The sequence below is a fragment of the Pseudophryne corroboree genome, chromosome 4 (assembly GCF_028390025.1).
Source record: "Pseudophryne corroboree isolate aPseCor3 chromosome 4, aPseCor3.hap2, whole genome shotgun sequence".
Lineage (NCBI taxonomy): Eukaryota > Metazoa > Chordata > Amphibia > Anura > Myobatrachidae > Pseudophryne > Pseudophryne corroboree.
In genome coordinates this window covers 204,045,228-204,066,343 of record NC_086447.1, presented here as the reverse complement: position 1 = coordinate 204,066,343, position 21,116 = coordinate 204,045,228, and the positions used below count along the sequence as shown (strand labels likewise).

General features: G+C 48.1%; 1 protein-coding gene across 2 annotated transcripts in view; it reads right to left on the bottom strand.

Annotated features, from left to right (window-relative positions):
- Positions 1-3,284: 3,284 nt before the first annotated feature.
- Positions 3,285-21,116, bottom strand: part of ANO7 (anoctamin 7) — a 492,742-nt gene continuing 474,910 nt past the window's right edge. For both annotated transcript variants that reach the window (XM_063915810.1, XM_063915811.1), the window contains exons 23-25: positions 4,485-4,575; positions 3,930-4,049; positions 3,285-3,839 (exon numbers count right to left, since the gene is read on the bottom strand). In XM_063915810.1, coding sequence (XP_063771880.1) covers positions 3,732-3,839; positions 3,930-4,049; positions 4,485-4,575 — 319 coding nt within the window. In that variant the 3' untranslated portion in view covers positions 3,285-3,731. The remainder of the gene's footprint in view (positions 3,840-3,929; positions 4,050-4,484; positions 4,576-21,116) is intronic.

Here is a 21,116-nt window from a genome sequence, read left to right as displayed (position 1 = left end):
AAATAGTACTGTCGACATTCTAAAAATGTTAACATTGTGGATGGTGATGTGTTTTTGTGATTCTGTGTTATGCTGGCCACGCCATATCCACATACGGTTGAGGAGTGCATCTGCATGGAAACATTGACAGAATCTGCTGATGGCCATTCTCCTTAAACAATTATCTAATTTCCGGAATAGCATAATAGTGCTTATTTCTGAGGCACAGAGTAGTACCATCAGTGCTGCCATGTCGGAGGCACAGAGTGGTACCAGCAGTGCTGCCATGTCGGAGGCACAGAGTGGTACCAGCAGTGCTGCCATGTCGGAGGCACAGAGTGGTACCAGCAGTGCTGCCATGTCGGAGGCACAGAGTGGTACCAGCAGTGCTGCCATGTTGGAGGCACAGAGTGGTACCAGCAGTGCTGCCATGTCGGAGGCACAGAGTGGTACCAGCAGTGCTGCCATGTCGGAAGCACAGAGTAGTACCAGCATTGCTGCCATGTCGGAGGCACAGAGTGGTACCAGCAGTGCTGCCATGTCGGAGGCACAGAGTGGTACCAGCAGTGCTGCCATGTCAGATGTACCACATACTGTAAACAGCACTTCTAAATTGTATTTAAGAGACACTTAATGGACGGTGAGTTCCACATTAAAATGATAGTTTTAGTTCTCGACTGTAGCAGGCTATCTTGCTGTGGTAGATGGGCAGCGACCTCACACTAAAGGGCCCTACACACTGGCAGATAATACTGCACGATATGAACGTTCTCATTCATTAATGAACGAGAACTCGTTTATATCGTGTAGTTTGTAGGCACCAAAGATTAACGATGCGCGGCCCTGCGCTCGTTAATCGTTGGTGCCCAGTCGCTTATGCGTGCAGGCCAATATGGACGAGATTGTCCATATTAGCATGCAGTGCTATGGAGCCGGGTGATGGGGGGAGTGAAGTAACGTCACTCCCCCCGTCACCTCCCCTCCGCTGCTGGGTCGCCCGTCGGCCGTGTCAGCTGTCGGGCAGCTCGGCGGTAGATCTGCCAGTTTGTAGGACCCATAAGAACTTTATGCTTGTTCTAAAGGGGAGTTAATAAAATGTATAGTTGCCAAGTTCAACAGATTTATAATTATTGTCTTGGTGTCCAAAGTGTGCATCTGCATATTGGCATAAATAATGGGTTCATTTAAGATTACTACACTATTTATGGGTGTGGTTTTTTTAAATATCAAAAGCTTTCTGACTGCTGCAAATACAGATTCTCTCTGTGATCTTATTCTGCTGAGATTAGTGCTTAGCACCTTCTCTGAGTGAGACGTTAACCCTGTAAAGTGAAGTAATGGTGTGACTGAGGCAGGGGCGTTTTAAGAGAGGAGGAGGCACGTGTTCAGCCTCCTCTGTTCGGGCCCCCTCCTCTCTGCCCGGAGCGCTGTAGAGTCTAAGCACTAGAGGGCTCAGATTCTACTGCTCATGCGCTAGATCTCCGGGAAAATGGCGCGGTGGCCATTTTCCCTGAGATTTCTCTACTGCCCATGCGCAGAACTCTGTGAAAATGGCCGCTGAGCTATTTTCACGGAGTTCTAAGAGCGCTGCGGATGCCAGCGCTGGACTTCGGAGGGGTGAGTATTTTAAAAATGGGTGCAGTGTGTGTGGTGGGGGCCCCTCTGGACTCAGAGGCCCATGTGCACCCCACACACTGCACCCATTATAGAAATGCCAGTGGACTGAGGTATTCACCACTTCAGCACAGATTCGTTTTCTTCCCTTTTGTAGCAATATCATTCTTCTCCTGTTCTGTAGTCACTGACTCCCTGGTTTCTGATCATAAAAATGACACCCCAGTCCCGATTCTGTCCTCTGTCTACCCTATTAAGTAATTCAGGCCTATGTGGCCTTTCCACAAATCTGGGCCTGCTGCTTAACGCCTTGTATTACACGGGGATCAATGATGCCTGTTTCACTCTCAGTTAAACTGTACAGCACATCACAATGTTTGGGTGGTTGTGATATAATGAGAGGAGTCTGCCACTCGGCATGCAAGAGATGTGCCATGGGACACCATAGAGCAGAGTGGTTGTAAAGCTTTCTGCAGACCAGATGGACAGAAATGGTCACTTTTTGCTCTTCCTTAGAAAGGAAACGCCAGAATCTCAATGGGTTGCTCCACCTAGGAGTATTTCCCCCCCCATTATTCCGTTTGCGGGGAGGGTAGTGGGACAAATACAAACAAGAACGTTTATACCTGTCTCTCATAGCATCGATGCCTACTTGATCTTCGCTGTGGTGTGATGGTTATGGTCTACTTTAATCATGGCAACTTTGCAGGAGTAACTCCACATTTGCCAAACACAACCTAGTCTAGTCTTATGCAGCATAAGTGGTTTCCAGGTACGTGCAGTGAGGTAAATGGATCAGGAGGCACTGGTTGGTACCAGAGTCAAATTTACACACATATGAGCCAAAGGGGTTCATGTGGGCACACAGGTACAGCAGTATAAACTCCTGGAAATTTGATGAGTATTGATCAGAGATGTACATAAAAGATAGGCAGGGGAAGGCACTGCCTCACCTGCCATAGACTTTTTACTCCAGAGTTTTGACTAAAAATTATTAGAATAATGCAAAGAAGATATTTCTAACATATTCTTTAGATTTTTCATATACTTTATAGAGTCAAAACTCTGGCGCAAACGTTAGTATGACAGGAAAGGCTCTGCCTCACCCCACCGCACGTCACTGGTGGTTTCAGCCCAGTGAGCAGAATGTCCAGGACAGACCAGGAGGTGATATCAGTCAGGTTACTATGCAGGCTCTAAAGGAGTCTGAAGTAGTTTAATGGCCACTTCAGTAGACTTTCTTTCATTTGATTAACTTTCAGCTAGAGCTTGAAAGAACAGTAAACATTTGGCTTTCCTGTGTGGTGTACTGAAGACAAGGGTACTCTGTAGACTACTGCTCTAGCAGCACAGTTTTCCGCACAACCGATTAATTATGCTGTAGAGTCACACTGAAAGGAATCCTTACCAGAGGTGCCAAAGGGGTGGGGGGCTTTGGGTCTACTGATTACCCTGGCCTCTGCTGGTCTAAGCGGGCCCAGTGTGTAGCCATGGAGGTGGAAGAAACCCCATCTCTAGGCATGCGGCATCTTCCTAGTGAGTCTTTCAGTGCGTGGGCATGGCCCTGCCTCCATGCTCCTTACACATCATGTACTGTCACCAGTTCCTATAACATGAACCTAAAAGTGTGCCCATTATGTCTTATGAATAAGCTTTAGTAGCATACACATGACACTAGAAGTATGTGCTTCATTTAATTTAGTAGGAAGAAGACTACATTGCAATATTCCACAATCATCACTATAAGCATAAAAACAGATTGACTTGCCCACAACTAATACGAAAACAAGGGCATAATAGACTATATGTAAAATAATAAATCTGGTTTCTAGTCTAAATGATGTAAACCTTTTTTTCTTGAACCATTAGGAACAGCAAATTATCTCTATTAAATATACCTGGATATACTTCTTGCCATTAAATGGATTTTTTTGCTTTATAATAAATTATTATTTAATCATATGTCATATTCAAATAGGCCAAGCTTGTGTCAGGAATCAAAGAAGCCTGTCCTCCAATCAAAATATCCAGTTTGCCAATACAATGCTCTGCAACGTCTGGATAAGGGAGTAGCCGGTGAGGTCTGGAGCCTCCTCACTATGCGTTTCCAGGTATAAATGCACACCCCACAGTGCATGTTACTTCTGCTTGGCATGTTGTATAGGGATGGGGGCAGGATCAGTCTGGCGAGAATGTACTTCGGCATGTTTTGTTTCCATGTCAGATAGATAACTCAAAGCCCATTCCTGTAGATTGCAGTAAGACAGTATGGGTATACAGTGTCCACTCCACTGTAGATGACTGCATGTTATTTCTCATTTCTAATTACACATTACCTCATGATCTGCTAACGCCTGCTTGGCCAAGTACAGCTCTCGCTTCACCTTTATCTGAATAGACTCTGGGATGTCCGGAACCAGATGATCAATTACTTGACCAAGGAAAAACACCAGATGCTGGAGATAAGATGGTGAGACATATAAATGCATGTAAGCTGTGACTACTGAGACTAGCTAAAAAGGAGATGTAAAGGATTACATTAGCATGACGAACTTGAGTCAAGAAATAGAAAACAAAATAATGGAAATACAATAGAAGTTCCAGTTCGAAGGCATCGAGGAGCTTGAAATTAAAACTAACAAAATAGAGAAGGACATGGTATTCAAATTCCCATAAATAGTGGTAACACAGATCATGACATATCATTCAAGTTTGTTTTCTCACTTGGCGTACAGCAATGGTGGAATGTATGGAGTCTATGGGGACTAGCTGATTCAGCACAACTGCTACCAGGGAAGATTTGTGCGTTACCTCCCACTAGTCTGCGGAGGTGTGAGCAGAAATCAGCTACTGCAATGGATTGAGCAATTCCAGAAGAATAAAGTATATACCTCAAATATAATGACAAATCCCAGTCGTAATGCCATAATGATCCAGAAATCCATAGTCAGTTTCCCTTCTCTGTCTCTTAATGCTTGATACCTGGAACAGGGGAATATGGGAGTCCGGAAAATAGCATAAACAATAAAAAACAGTACTAAGGGGCATATTTATTAATGTTTTTTCCTAAAATAATGTGTTTTCACATTATTTTAGTTTCATTTGAATGTATTAAAGGGCTTCTGGAGCATTTTTTGTGAAAAACTGCTCCAAACCCTTTAATTAACTTTTTTGGGGAAATACGATCTGACCAGAAGTATGTAAATAAAACAGCAGTGTGCCCTGTGATAATTACGCCAGCTTTAGCTGCATAATCACAGGGCTCACTGCCATATGCAGCCTTCAGCACAGCTTTCTCTGCCCCTAGGCGGAGGAAGCTGTGCAGTGACCCAACTCTGGTGATCAGTCTAGGAGTCCGCTGGACACACAAGCTGATCACTGTGTAAAAAAAAAAATATATACTTACATTCCCCACTGATTGGTGCTCTGGTGCTCTCCTCCGGCTCCTGCACTGTGACCCCGATCATCTGACGGTGTAAACCGGCATTTGCAGCAGTTTGCAGCGTCAGATGACCGGGTCACAGTGCAGGAGCCGGAGATCACATGACCAGAGCCAGAGGCGCGCACCAGAGCACCGATCACTGGATAAGTATGCTGGGAATGGGGGAAGCAGCGTGTGAGAGGGGCAGTAGTTGTGATGGGGAGTTGACCAGGCGGTGGTAGCGACGATGTCGGTGGCGAAGGCACAGCACACACTCGGGGTATTTTTCGCTAAAAAAAATCCCGATAGTGCTGTGGAGTGGCATCGCAGGGACAGAGCTGTCTCACAAGCTCTTTCCCTGCATGCGATTATTGATGCATCCATGCGATGTAATCAGATGTAATCAATTGTCGCAGTGAGGACTGGGTCTATTTTATTACCTCACATCCGCATCTGAGGATGCAGATGATGATAAATCAGCCCCTATATGTCTATTAACTGGTTTATATAACATCTCTATTCTGTATGCATAGAACCTCAGGAGTTAAAAGTGATATTTCTCTGGAATAACAGTTACCGTATTTTTCGGACCATAAGACGCACTTTTTCTCCCAAAAAATATGGGGGGAAAAGTACATGCGTCTTATGGTCCGAATATGCGTCTTATGGTCGGAATAACATGGTCCGAGTAACATAAAAACATATAGGTAACAGTAAAAACCTTATGGAGAGCTCTCAATGCGCTCTCAATGTGATGGGTGGGAGCGCACTGCGTGGGAGAGGCAGCAGTTACGAGTGCGGGAAGCGGCGGGTCTGCTGCTGCTGCTGCTTAGCCGTCATCTGAGAGGCGGCATCACGTGGCTCCCCCGCTCCCTCCCCTCGCCTCCTCCAAAGTGCCGTACTGCTGCTGCTGCCTTGCCGTCATCTGAGAGGCGGCATCACGTGGCTCCCCCGCTCCCTCCCCTCGCCTCCTCCAAAGTGCCGTACTGCTGCTGCTGCCTCGCCGTCATCTGAGAGGCGGCATCACGTGACTCCCCCGCTCCCTCCCCTCACCTCCTCCGAGTCCTCAGAGTAGTGTGCTTCGGGCTGGATGCGGGGAACCTTCTGTACACATTTGCCACAATAAAGTGACTTCCCCCCCCCCTCACCTCTTTCTTAAGGTACCCATATACTACCATACAGTACTGGTATAGTAGTGGTAGTAAGTGAAAAGCCATGATGCTGCTTCAATTTATAATGAATGGGGATTTTTTTTAAAGTTCCTAATACTGTATGTTGTGAGGTAAAAAGGTTCTCGTCTGCTCTGTACTGTGACTTTTTTTTCCTGTTTTCCTCCTCTAAAAACTAGGTGCGTCTTATGGTCAGGTGCGTCTTATGGTCCGAAAAATACGGTAAATACCTAGGGGCAGATTTAGTAACGAGTGATATTCTTGTTATCACTCGTTACTAATCTTAAATGGTGCCCCAACCACCCCATTACCACACACTAAACCACAAGTATAGATTATTATTATTATTATTATTATTAATATTACTACAGTTTATTTGTAAGGTGCGACAAGTGGTTCATGGTGTCTTAGATACAGCACACATTAGGACAATACAGGGTCAACATGACAGCACATTACAGTAACCAAAACTAAATGGATGACTAGTAACACTTAGCACCATAAATCACAATACAGTAAGGCCCAGATTTATCAAGCCTAAGAGAGTGATAAATGACACGGCTTAGCAGAGCAGCGGTGAATAGATGCTGTGCGCGTGCGCACAGCGTCTATTCACTGGAGACAGGAGGAGAGGGGGTCGTGGCTCGCGATTGCGGGTCCTCCCGCGAAATCACGGCCCCTTTTCAATAAGCCACGCCCCTTTTCGCCTGCGCGTGTGTCCCTCTTTAAGTATCTAGAAAGTTGGGAGGTATGGCAAAACCAGTGCTGGTGGCTGTCAGTCATAAACTACGGGCAAACAGAAGTAAATCTTGTCCCTCACCACACAATAGAACCTAAAGATGACATATAAATACCATTTACTTAATGTAATATTTCTTTCTAAATTTCTCAAGAATAAACTTTTGACTTAGGGGGACCGTGAACAAAATTATGATACTCCAGGGCACACTGATTCAAAAAACATTGGGAACTACTGGGTGATGAATAAGAGGAGATGCGGGTTAGACGGCCGCTGGATAGGTGAGGGCTATAGCTGAAGTGTGAAGAGAGAGCTGTGAGAACAGGAGGCAAGAGGGTCCTGCTCCAAGGAGCTTACAATCTAGGGGGAGAGGGAAGATAGACAGGAAGCATGAGGCTGAGCTGAGATGCATACGACTGAGAATGACCTCTAGTTGCACAAAGTGATGTATGCACAGTTGCTATTTATCACAAGATCCATCCACTCTGAATCAGGCCTACTATGTCAGAAGAATCTTGATTCAAATGCATAATGAACAGCTATTGTATAACTGGGATTAACTAGCATATACACCAGGGGTGGGCAATTATTTCAGCTGAGGGGCCACTTGACATTTCCTGTCAGTATCCGAGGGCCACATACAAAATAGCAGCTCGCCCCACTTGCCAAAAATATAGGGACGTGGCTTCATGTGGAAGGGGTGTGGGCAAAAAATAATACAGATTCATATTAGGCTGCACAATAGTCTCCATTATTCAAATTGCGCCACACAGCGCCACTTACACACATTACGGCAGGTAGAGCCCCTTTTACACACATTACGGCAGGTAGAGAGCCTTTTTACACATTAACATTTTATTTAGGATAATTATTGTGCAGCAAGCAAATTATCCAGTGTCTTATGGCCCCTGGGGAAAGGTGTGACATGGTGACAGAACACGGTGGGGGTGACAGAACATGGGGGGGGTGTGTGACACAGTGACAGAACACGGTGGGGGTGACACGGTGACAGAACACGGGGAGGGGGGGGGTGACAGTGACAGAACACGGGTGTGTGACACAGTGACAGAAAACGGTGGGGGTGACACAGTGACAGAACCCGGGGAGGGGGGGTGACAGTGACAGAACACGGATGTGTGACACGATGACAGAACACATGGGATGTGACAGTGAAAGAACACGGGGAGGGGGGGGTGACAGTACACGGTGGGGGTGACAGTGACAGAACACGGGGGGTGTGACACAGTGAAAGAACACGGTGGGGGGGGGTGACAGTGACAGAACATGGTGGGGGTGACACGGTGACAGAACACGGGGAGGGGGGTGACAGAACACACGGGTGGGGGGTGACACAGTGACAGAACACGGTGGGGGTGACAGTGACAGAACACGGATGTGTGACACGGTGACAGAACACGGGGGGTGTGACACAGTGAAAGAACACGGGGAGGGGGGGGTGACAGAACACGGTGGGGGTGACAGTGACAGAACACGGGGGTGTGACATGGTGACAGAACATGGTGGGGTTGAAAGCGACAGAACACGGGGAGGTGACACAGTGACAGAACACGGGGGGTGTGACACAGTGACAGAACACGGGGAGGTGACCTTACACAGACACACACACACACACACACACACACACACACACACACACACACACACACACACACACACACTTTCTTTCACTTTTTTTCACTTTTCCCATTAACTTACTGATCTGGCTGGCAGTGGCAGGAAGGATGGATCTGTAGCAGTCTGGCTCTTGTCCCGTGTAGCTCCGCCCCCTGAGGTCCCGTGTAGCCCCGCCCCCTCATCGGCACGTAGCCCCGCCCCCTTCTCGGCTGAACACAGCCGTTGTCACTGGGGACTCTGGAGGAGGCTGCTACAACGCAGCAGCAGGGGAGAGAGGCGCCGCTGGCAGCTTGGAGGTACTGCAGTGCAGAGCAATGACAAGCAGCTCAGCCGGTCAGGCCGCTTGTCATTGCTCGCTGGTTGGAGGCAGAGGGCCGGGCAGGATCGGTTTGCGGGCCGCATCCGGCCCGCGGGCCGTATTTTGCCCACCCCTAATATACACAGACACAAACATGGTGTTTGTGGCACAGAGGAAGGCGGGGGGGGGGGGGGGTACTGAAAACCAAAACAGGCTTATACTGTCATGAAGAGAATTGTTCCGTTAATGGGGGTCAAATTCATGTTAAGAATTATTCCGTAATTCCTCCCAACAGTTATATTACCAACGGACAGGATGCCGGCTGTCCATATACTGACAGTGGTATCCTGTCCGCCAGAATGCCAGCAGCGGGGTGAGTGCCAAGAGTCCCCTTGCGGGCTTGGTGGCCCGCTGCGCTCGCAACAGGATCTGTTCCCACTCTTTGGGTGTCACGGACACCAACGAGTGGAAATAGCCCTGGTGTGCCGGGATTCCGGCTGGCGGCATTGTCGGCTGATAGGATTTCGCCGTCGGTATCCTGAACGCCAGGATCCCGACCGCTGGCAAATTGACTGCATGCCGTCTGCACACATATCACTCGTTGCTGTCATGGGTAAAAGGGTCGATTTATCCGAATTGCAAAAACGGCTGATTATCGGCTTTTGGGCCATGGGTGGCAGTATTTCTCAAACAGCGCAGTTTGTGAACTGTTGGCATGCTAGTCACTATATAGTGACTGGACAAATGGCACCATTGCAAATTACCGACATGGAAACTGTGGAGCACCACTTGCCACTGATGTGAGAGGTGAACATCGGCTACGAAGGTTTGTGAGGGCTGACCAATATGCTACAGTGGAGCAGCTCACCGTCCAAATGAACCTGGGGCTACCAGACGTGTGTCTAAACCTACAGTTCAGCGAATCCTGCTGTGTATGTGGCTCCGAAGCAAACTGATGCTCACTGCACCCAGCTGGTGGTCATAATAATGTGTCTTGACTGTGTGTAATGGGATTGTTTAACATTGTTAGACCAGGCCATTGTTCTTGATTACCCCTTTGTCACATAATGATTTGGGAGAAAAAAATTGCTGCGACAAATCTGCTTATTTTATTGCACTGTTGTGGTTTAAATGAAAGTTTCCATACAGTGTAAAGACAGCAACTTATGTGACCTATAGGAGGCTAAGAACTATCATCATTTCAGACCGCCACATAGTGCATTACCTAAATGAGAGCACATCTATTTAGTAATTAATAGGATTGATTAACATTGGCCCTCATTCCGAGTTGTTCGCTCGCAAGGCGATTTTAGCAGTATTGCACACGCTAAGCCGCCGCCTACTGGGAGTGAATCTTAGCTTCTTAAATTTGCGAACGAAAGATTCGCAATATTGCGATTACACATCTCGTAGCAGTTTCAGAGTAGCTTCAGACTTACTCGGCATCTGCGATCAGTTCAGTGCTTATCGTTCCTGGTTTGACGTCACAAACACACCCAGCGTTCGGACAGACACTCCTCCGTTTCTCCAGCCACTCCCGCGTTTTTTCCGGAAACGGTAGCGTTTTTTCACACACGCCCATAAAACGGCCTGTTTCCGCCCAGTAACACCCATTTCCTGTCAATCACACTACGATCGCCTGAGCGAAGAAAAAGCTGTGAGTAAAAATCCAAACTTCATAGCAAATTTACTTGGCGCAGTCGCAGTGCGGACATTGCGCATGCGCACTAAGCGGAAAAACGCTGCGATGCGAAGAAATTTTCCGAGCGAACGACTCGGAGTGACCTCCATTATTAAAAACCTTTCTCTCAATACGGCCTCCCTGTAACCAATTTTTCTCCTCCCATTTGCCTCCAAAATATTCAGCTTTTCTAGAACTGTCTCTTACACGCTCCTTAAACCCACTCCAATGGGGGCGTGGCTTGGCTAGCAAAGGAGATAGCTGTGCATCACCTCAGCTCCTCCAGGGAATCCTTATTCAGAGCCTCTAAAGCCCATTTAATAAATCAACTTGCAGACCAGGGACAACTCAGAAAGCCCCCTGACCTGATATTGCGACCTGGGGAGACCCGCGGAGTCGGGGAGCGCTTCTAAGCGCTCCTGCAGACTGCGGCCTACTCCCCGGACAGAGACCGGGGACTGGAGTGAGGAGGACGCCCAGACCGCCCCACCCGGAAGAGGACTGCCGTAGAGAGACGGAGCTCGGCGGCCCCGGCTGCAACACCCGGACCCTCCAACCCACGGCCGGAAGGGAGAAGCTGAGAACAGCGCCGGGGGGTGAGTCCGCTCCACGTACGGAGCACAGCCCGTGACCGCTAAGCAGGCTCTGAGCGGCCGCGGCTCCCCGTGCGTCCGCTTCCTCCCACTCAATCACCCGGCACAGCGCTGCCCGCTCCACCACGCACAAGTCACCAGACGGCACTGCGGACCGCTGGGGCTAGACACAGAGGCTCCCCCTCAGGCCCCCGGCCACATAATCCTGAGAGGCCTCATCAAGCCTCAGTATACCGCACAGTACAGCCGCCCCAACGGGACTTCCACCACCACCATAAAAGTTCCCCCCCTATACCCAGGCACACACCTCTACCCTGGCAACACACGGGGACAGCTTGCTGGGATTGAAGTGGAGGCCCTAGAGCCGAGGGAAGCTGAGGAAACTCCCTCACAGACTGCGGCCTAGTGCCTCACCAGAAGCAGGGGGCTCTATTATTCACTGACCTTGAAGATAGGCTCTCACATAAATCTTGAGCCATTGCTCATACAGCAATCTCCCTCTGGTGGTCAGCCTAAGATAATACACCAAAGTCGTGCACTTAAGCCCACCCAGGAGAAATCATTTAAATGTCCTTTTGCAATCCTGAGCGATTGGCGCTATCAACCATATAGTTTACATGGCTGTTGACGCTACTAATACCGTAATGTACCGCTGATGCCAATCCAAAGGGAACTGTTCTGCTGAAGGCATCCCTATGCGAGCTATGTAAATGAATCTAACCTCGTTGACCTGATTCTAGGAAACCAGACACCCCTCCGCTGGCGAAGTGATGACCAGGAACAAAAGACCTACTAAAAAGGCCGATACGTCAACCCCCCGAGGAAACATGTCACAATCCGCTATAAGATCTTTCTTGCAACCCACCCCGCCCGCCCAGATTGACAACCCACCAGAGGCAGTTCCCCCCGCCCCCTCACAGTCACCCCGTTCATCTCCCTCAGACACGGAAACGTCACTTGACAGTTCACCAAGAAATAAAGATCTACAAGAAATTCTAGCCTATATGAAAAACCTACCCACTAAGAAAGACCTGCAAGACACGGTGAGACGTGAACTGGCGGCCGTGAGACAAGATATCTCTTGCGTCTCAGACCGGGTGACGAGCTTAGAAGAACACCATGGTTCCTCCGACACATTTTTAATGTCAATGGCGACCATCATTGAAGCTCAATCCACAGAGATCCGCTCACTCCAGACTCGTTTAACGGATTTGGATAACAGAGGGAGGAGAAACAATATCCGAGTACGGGGCTTACCGGAAGAGATTACCCAAACAGGCCTAATAGATGCCCTCACAAAAATCTTTAATGAGATCCTGGGTAATGACCCCAATGACAATATTACCTTCGACAGGGCCCACAGGGCCTTGAAGCCAAGAGGCCTCTCTTCAGACAGCCCACGCGATATAATATGCAGATTGCATTACTTCTCCCAAAAGGACGACATCATGCGCAAAGTCCGGCAGCTCGACGGGGTTGACTTCAACGGCACGCCAATCCAAATATACCAAGACTTGTCCTGGCACACTCTTCAACAGCGGAAGGCCCTCAAGCCCCTAACGGATGAACTCCGCAAACGCCAATTAAAATACAGATGGGGATACCCTTTCAATCTCCAAGTCTCCTTGTCAGGGAAAACCCATGTCCTCAACTCGTCTATGGACCTCCCTGAATTCTGTACAGGACTGGGTATTCCGAAACCTAGTCTCCGTGACTGGGACTTCCAAACTCCAGAGTTACCATCTTTCCGGCCCTTGCACACCGGAGCTCCATGGACAGAAGTACGAAGGTCTGGGAAAAGAAACTCCAAAGGACTCCCCTCGGATGAGGACTCACGCGTCACCTGAAGGAACGATGAAGGAGGGACACGGTTTCCTGCACATAACGTGAGATTACCTTACACCTTTGGTGGACCTTTATTTGACATTTAGCCGTTACGGGGTCCTGACCCCTTACTCCACCTCGAGACGCAGATTGCAAAACGAAGCTCACTGAACATGAGACTTATTGCAACCAACCACTCGGTGCAACCTACAGTCTAACGAGGTTTATAGTATACAATCTATAGATTATACTTGACAGTTTACAATTAGCTAACAATATGTATGTTTACTTACTTTAGCTCCACTTTTGATTATTGATAAGATGCCCTAGGCGGGAGTTCCCTTATCCGCCCTACACCCGCTCCCGGCAGAAATGCCTCCTAGGTTTCCAACCCTTAGTGGGCTTGGCGACCTCAACGCGGGTTATCCAAATGTTATTGTTGTTGTTTACCTTTTTCCTATGTTTTGCCCTTCTCCTGTCTCCCCCATAACCCCGCCCTCCCCCTTCCTTGACCACTCCAGACGTGCAATCCCCCCCCCGTGACCCACGCCCACCATGACACCCCCCGGAAGAATTAAAATAACATCAATCAATGCGAAAGGCCTTAATGTCCCAGAGAAAAGAACATCTCTACTGCGGTCCCTATGGGCCGACAGAGTGGATGTCGCGCTAATCCAAGAGTCACATTTCAAAATCACCGCTAAGAATCCATCCTTGACTAATTTTCGCTTCCCCCAGGCCTACTACAGCAACAACCCAGACACCAAATCCAAGGGAGTAGCGATAATATTCTCTAGGACTCTCCAATTATCAGATATAACAGTCCACAAACCGATCCCGGGACGCCTCTTGGTAGTCAATTGCAAACTATGTACGTGTCCATACACATTTGTGGCTCTGTATGCCCCAAACAAGGACCAGATCCCATTTTTTCGCTCGGCCCTTTCCCTAATTGAACCTCTACTTTCGGGGGTTGTGGTTATGGGGGGAGACCTGAACTGGACAATGGACCCATCCCTAGACTCATCCTCCGGCTCACCCCGAACATCCCAACGTCAACACCGACAGGCGAAGCGACTATTCCACGATCTGCAATTGGTAGACTCCTGGAGAATACTCCACCCCTCTGACAGAGACTACACCTTTTACTCGAACCCGCACAATGCTTACTCACGTCTTGACTATTTATTTTTGAGCCACAGGCACCTCCCTCAACTAGTAGACTCCTCCATAGGCTCGATAACCTGGTCAGACCATGCCCCAATACATATGACCATCTTAACCCCCCAATCAGCCCCGGGTCATTGGACCTGGCGCCTTAACGAGTTACTTTTGCAGGATCAATACTGCAGAGGCGAACTAGAAAAGGCCCTGACAGAATATTTTTCCTTTAACGACACTGACGATGTCTCCAAGGTCACCCTGTGGGAAGCACATAAATGCACCATAAGAGGCAAACTCATACAGCTGGGGACTTTCATGAAAAAACAGAGGTCAGCTCATATCACTACACTACTAGAACGTCTCCACCGCCTCGAGTCCTCACACAAAATATCCCTTTCAGAACCTGATTACTTAGAACTGATAGATACTCGCGCCCAATTGAAAAAAGCCCTCACAGACAATATCCAGTTTTCGGTCCGTAAGTGTAACTCCAAATATTACCAGTGGGGCAATAAACCTGGCCGCCTCCTGGCCCAAGCCCTCAAAGCACAACGCTCATCCCTGTATATCAATAGCATAAAAGACGGAGGCGGAGTCCCCCGATTCAAGACCCCTGAAATAGCCGCATGCTTTAAGCAATACTACTCCCTCCTATACAACCTAGAGAACCAGGCAGACAATACATCCACCCCTTACAACCTTCTACAGGCAAAAGCATACTTAGAAAAAGTATCCTACCCTGTCCTATCCCAAGCAGATAGAGATACACTAGAGCAACCCTTCACTCAATTAGAGTTGGAAGGTGCCCTAGCCTCGACCCCCATTGGGAAAAGCCCGGGGCCAGATGGCTTCACACTTACATACTACAAACAATTCAAGGATCTCCTCTCCCCCCACCTTCTCCAGGCCTTCAACTCAATCTCCGCGGACACCCATTTCTCGACCCAATCCTTAGAAGCCCACATCTCAGTACTGCCGAAACCCGGTAAGGACCCCTCAGTGTGCTCCAGCTACAGGCCCATATCCCTTCTAAACATTGACGCCAAGCTGTTTGCAAAATTAATGGCAAACAGACTAAACGTACTCCTACCATCCCTGATCCATAATGACCAGGTGGGCTTTGTCCTGGGCCGCGAAGCTAAAGACAATACCACTAAGGCCCTAAGACTAATCCATATAGCGTCCCAAGGTGGCCCTCCTACTATGCTACTGTCTACTGACGCTGAAAAGGCCTTCGACAGAGTTAGTTGGGGCTTTATGAGGTCTGTCCTGGGGCACATGGGACTGGGCCCCCTGGCACTTGGTAGAATTATGGGACTCTATAGATCACCCACAGCCCGAGTCCGAGTTAACGGGACATTGTCCGAGCCCTTTTGTATAAACAACGGGACACGACAGGGATGCCCACTATCACCTCTACTTTTCACCCTATGCATTGAGGCCTTTGCAAGGGCCATTAGGGCTAACGACCACATCACAGGCCTGACAGTAGGAGACACAGAACATAAACTCTCCCTATTCGCTGACGATCTACTGGCCACACTAACGTACCCGATCGCCTCCCTTCCCCATTTCATGCAGGAACTAAATCACTTTGGGCAACTTTCCAACTTTAAGATAAACATGTCTAAGTCCTCTGCCCTGAACATATCCTCGCCCCCCGACACTGTTAACAAACTTAAGCAATCCTTCCCTTTTACTTGGAACACCTCACATCTGCCCTATCTGGGAATACTGCTGCCAAAGGATTTATCCCGTTTGTTTAATCTAAACTTCACTCCCCTCCTCCGGACGATCAGAGCTGATTATAGCAGATGGTATCTTAAACCACTTTCATGGTTGGGGAGAGTGAACGTTGTAAAAATGAATACACTCCCTAAATTACTGTACAAATTGCAAACCCTCCCAATACAAATCCCAGACTCCTGGTTCAGGTCCATACAACTCCTAACACAGCAATTCATATGGTCTAGGAGAAGACCTAGAATTAGCAGATCCACAATGACTCGCCCCATACGGAGCGGAGGCTTTCAATTACCAGATATAAGAGGCTATTACTGGGCAATATTACTCAATAGAGTTCTGGACTGGACGAGGAGTCGGGACACTAAACAATGGGTGGCATTAGAGGGACTCTACATGCAGCAATTCCCAGAGATCTTTCCATGGCTTCCCTCCCTGCCTAAGACCCCTACCACACACCCAACTATCAACGCAACCCTCTCTTTCTGGAAAAAAGCACGCAATTGGCCAAACATTTCATCGGCCTTTGGCCCACTGACTTCTTTTCTAGCCAACTCCGACTTTCAACCCGGCTTAACGCCATCCCACTTCGGTAACTGGGCCCTCACGGGTCTCTTTAGGGTAGGCCAACTAACAACATCCTCGGGGGTCAAGCAGTTTTCAGAAGTGCGATTAAAGTGGGATATCCCACAACGGGATTTTTGGAAATACCTACAACTTAGACACTACATACACTCCGGACATAGACACCCCCAGGCTTCAAGGGAACTGACACAGTTTGAGAGGTTGTGTGTTTCCAGATGCACCCCCCAACATACAGTCTCCACACTCTACAAGCTAATACAAGACATAGAAGCCCAAACACCCACATCCTTCCAAAAGGCATGGGAGAGGGACCTGGAAATCCGACTGACGGATAAAGAGTGGCGAATGATATTCCTCAAAGCCCATAAAAGCTCAGTGTGCATACAAGTCAGGGAAACCCAATACAAACTGATAATGAGATGGTACAGACACCCCTCTCTCCTCCACCACATGTATCCGGGAGTGACGAACAAATGCTGGAGATGCCTTGGTACAATTGGCTCCCTAATGCATATTTGGTGGTCCTGCCCCTTAATACGCCCTTTCTGGGCAGAAGTCATTTCTATCTCTCAAGATATACTCCAAACACCTGTCCATACTGATCCGGCCTTCTGGTTGCTTTCCCACTCCCCTATCCCACTGGCACAACACAAAACGTCACTGATACGCCATCTATCCAATGCAGCGCGGGCAATCATCCCCACACTATGGAGGTCCCCAAATCCACCCACGAGGAAACTATGGTTTGAGAGGATTAATTACTATATGAATATGGAGAACATTCTATTGGGGTCTAGAGACAAACTCTCCGAATTCATGGCCATATGGCTGCCATGGATAGACTATACCTCCTCCAAAGAGTACAAAGATCACCTTTATGCAACTAAGTGAACTAGCAATACAGCCAGTTCCCCACAATGAAGGCATTGCTCCCTCCTCTCAATTCACAAGTCCCCCTGGTATTGGTCAACCCCTATCCCTGACCCCCCCCCCCCCCCCCCCATTCCTTACTTCGCCCAACCCCCTGTCCTTTAACTACCTTACTGTTTCTGTTTCAAAGTTATGATTAGATTTATTTAGATTTATTGTATAAGCAGAAGGCAAATGGATAATGTACTAAATGTTATAGGATGATATATCAACGACTTTACCAGTAATGACCTTCAATACCTGTGACAACTTATTATTCTGATGCCATAGATTGGAATGTACTTAATCCTAACCACATTTATAATAGCTTTCTGAACTTAAATGCGATGTAATCTTTGAATTCTCTTGAATAAAAACAGAATATACAAAAAAAACCCACTCCAATATGACAATTGTCCCTTCCACTGCCATCACTAAAGTTACCAATGACTGGTTTTATATCTTCTATACATATGATAAAACTGTAAGGGTTATGTCTGTACATAGATTTTTTTTTTATTTTTTAGAAATATACTTCTAGGGATTGTTTATGAACTATGGAGATGAAAAGACTTATTCAGAATTTTTGTCTGTTCGCTCCAGCCTAACACAAAACTACTTGATGAATTTAGATCGCATTTTGACTATTGTATAGCTTAGTGACCTAGAAAGAAACTGAGGTATTATCTCGATGTAACAGGGAGCGGAGCAATAAAGGAAAATCAAATGCTTGACCAGGGGCGGATTGGATGGAAAACCAGCCCGGGAAAGGTATTAAAACAGCCCTAATGGGGGTGTACTCTGATAAGGGGGTGGGGTCTGTTGAAGTAGGTGGGATCCTTCCTCATAGCGCCTGCTTGTACGCAGTTGCGTCCTTCCTTACGTCTTTTGTTGCAGTTGTGTCTAAGACCAGGGGTGGATTGGGAATTAAAAATGGCCCTGTCAAATTTTGTAAAAGCGGCCTGACATGGGCAGCACAAGAGGTATAACATACTGTGTAGCCATGACAGCATCACTGGATGGCAGAGTTGCTGTACTGCAGAGATAACAGAATGAATGGGGACTATACAGTGTACTGAGTGTGGTGGGCTGCCTGTCATGTGGGGGGTGGGGCCACATGACAACACACAAAAAAGGCTCCACAGACACGTAGGCCGATCAGAAATCTTCCTGGTGAGCCCTATGGCCAATCCGCCCCTGCGATTGACACTCGATGCATGCAGTGTGCAGGCTCCTCAAGTGAGTCGACCCAAGTTATGCAACAGAACCCGATTTAAAGTGACTGCTCTTCAGAGGAACCCAAGTGAGGCAGAGATTCTAATGAGATGTGGCGCAGGTGAGACTGTGTTTATACTAGGGATGTGCACCTGAAATTTTTCGGGTTTTGTGTTTTGGTTTTGGGTTCGGTTCCGTGGCCGTGTTTTGGGTTCGACCGCGTTTTGGCAAAACCTCACAGAATTTTTTTTTATCGGATTCGGGTGTGTTTTGGATTCGGGTGTTTTTTTTAAAAACCCCTAAAAAACAGCTTAAATCATAGAATTTGGGGGTTATTTTGATCCCATAGTATTATTAACCTCAATAACCATAATTTCCACTCATTTTCAGTCTATTCTGAACACCTCACACCTCACAATATTATTTTTAGTCCTAAAATTTGCACCGAGGTAGCTGGATGGCTAAGCTAAGCGACCCAAGTGGCCGACACAAACACCTGGCCCATCTAGGAGTGGCACTGCAGTGTCAGGCAGGATGGCCCTTCCAAAAACTACTCCCCAAACAGCACATGACGCAAAGAAAAAAAGAGGCGCAATGAGGTAGCTGTGTGAGTAAGCTAAGCGACCCTAGTGGCCGACACAAACACCTGGCCCATCTAGGAGTGGCACTGCAGTGTCAGGCAGGATGGCCCTTCCAAAAACTACTCCCCAAACAGCACATGACGCAAAGAAAAAAAGAGGCACAATGAGGTAGCTGTGTGAGTAAGCTAAGCGACCCTAGTGGCCGACACAAACACCTGGCCCATCTAGGAGTGGCACTGCAGTGTCAGGCAGGATGGCCCTTCCAAAAACTACTCCCCAAACAGCACATGACGCAAAGAAAATAAGAGGCGCAATGAGGTAGCTGTGTGAGTAAGCTAAGCGACCCTAGTGGCCGACACAAACACCTGGCCCATCTAGGAGTGGCACTGCAGTGTCAGGCAGGATGGCCCTTCCAAAAACTACTCCCCAAACAGCACATGACGCAAAGAAAAAAAGAGGCGCAATGAGGTAGCTGTGTGAGTAAGCTAAGCGACCCTAGTGGCCGACACAAACACCTGGCCCATCTAGGAGTGGCACTGCAGTGTCAGGCAGGATGGCCCTTCCAAAAACTACTCCCCAAACAGCACATGACGCAAAGAAAAAAAGAGGCGCAATGAGGTAGCTGTGTGAGTAAGCTAAGCGACCCTAGTGGCCGACACAAACACCTGGCCCATCTAGGAGTGGCACTGCAGTGTCAGGCAGGATGGCCCTTCCAAAAACTACTCCCCAAACAGCACATGACGCAAAAAAAAAAGAGGCGCAATGAGGTAGCTGTGTGAGTAAGCTAAGCGACCCTAGTGGCCGACACAAACACCTGGCCCATCTAGGAGTGGCACTGCAGTGTCAGGCAGGATGGCCCTTCCAAAAAATACTCCCCAAACAGCACATGACGCAAAGAAAAATGAAAGAAAAAAGAGGTGTAAGATGGAATTGTCCTTGGGCCCTCCCACCCACCCTTATGTTGTATAAACAGGACATGCACACTTTAACCAACCCATCATTTCAGCGACAGGGTCTGCCACACGACTGTGACTGAAATGACTGGTTGGTTTGGGCCCCCACCAAAAAAGAAGCAATCAATCTCTCCTTGCACAAACTGGCTCTACAGAGGCAAGATGTCCACCTCATCATCATCGTCCGATTCATCACCCCTTTCACTGTGTACATCCCCCTCCTCACAGATTATTAATTCGTCCCCGTGTACTTTCTGGAGGCAATTGCTGCTGGTGAATGTCTCCATGGAGTAATTGATTATAATTAATTTTAATGAACATCATCTTCTCCACATTTTCTGGAAGTAACCTCGTACGCCGATTGCTGACAAGGTGAGCGGCGGCACTAAACACTCTTTCGGAGTACACACTGGAGGGAGGGCAACTTAGGTAGAATAAAGCCAGTTTGTGCAAGGGCCTCCAAATTGCCTCTTTTCCCTGCCAGTATACGTACGGACTGTCTGACGTGCCTACTTGGATGCGGTCACTCATATAATCCTCCACCATTCTTTCAATGGTGAGAGAATCATAATCAGTGACAGTAGACGACATGTCAGTAATCGTTGGCAGGTCCTTCAGTCCGCTCCAGACTGCCCTACATCACCGCCAGCGGGTGGGCTCGGAATTCGTAGCCTTTTCCTCGCACCCCCAGTTGCGGGAGAATGTGAAGGAGGAGATGTTGACAGGTCGCGTTCCGCTTGACTTGACAATTTTCTCACCAGCAGTTCTTTGAACCCCTGCAGACTTGTGTCTGCCGGAAAGAGAGATCCAACGTAGGTTTTAAATCTAGGATCGAGCACGGTGGCCAAAATGTAGTGCTCTGATTTCAACAGATTGACCACACGTGAATCCTGGTTAAGCGAATGAAGGGCTCCATCCACAAGTCCCACATGCCTAGCGGAATCGCTCTGTTTTAGCTCCTCCTTCAATGCCTCCAGCTTCTTCTGCAAAAGCCTGATGAGGGGAATGACCTG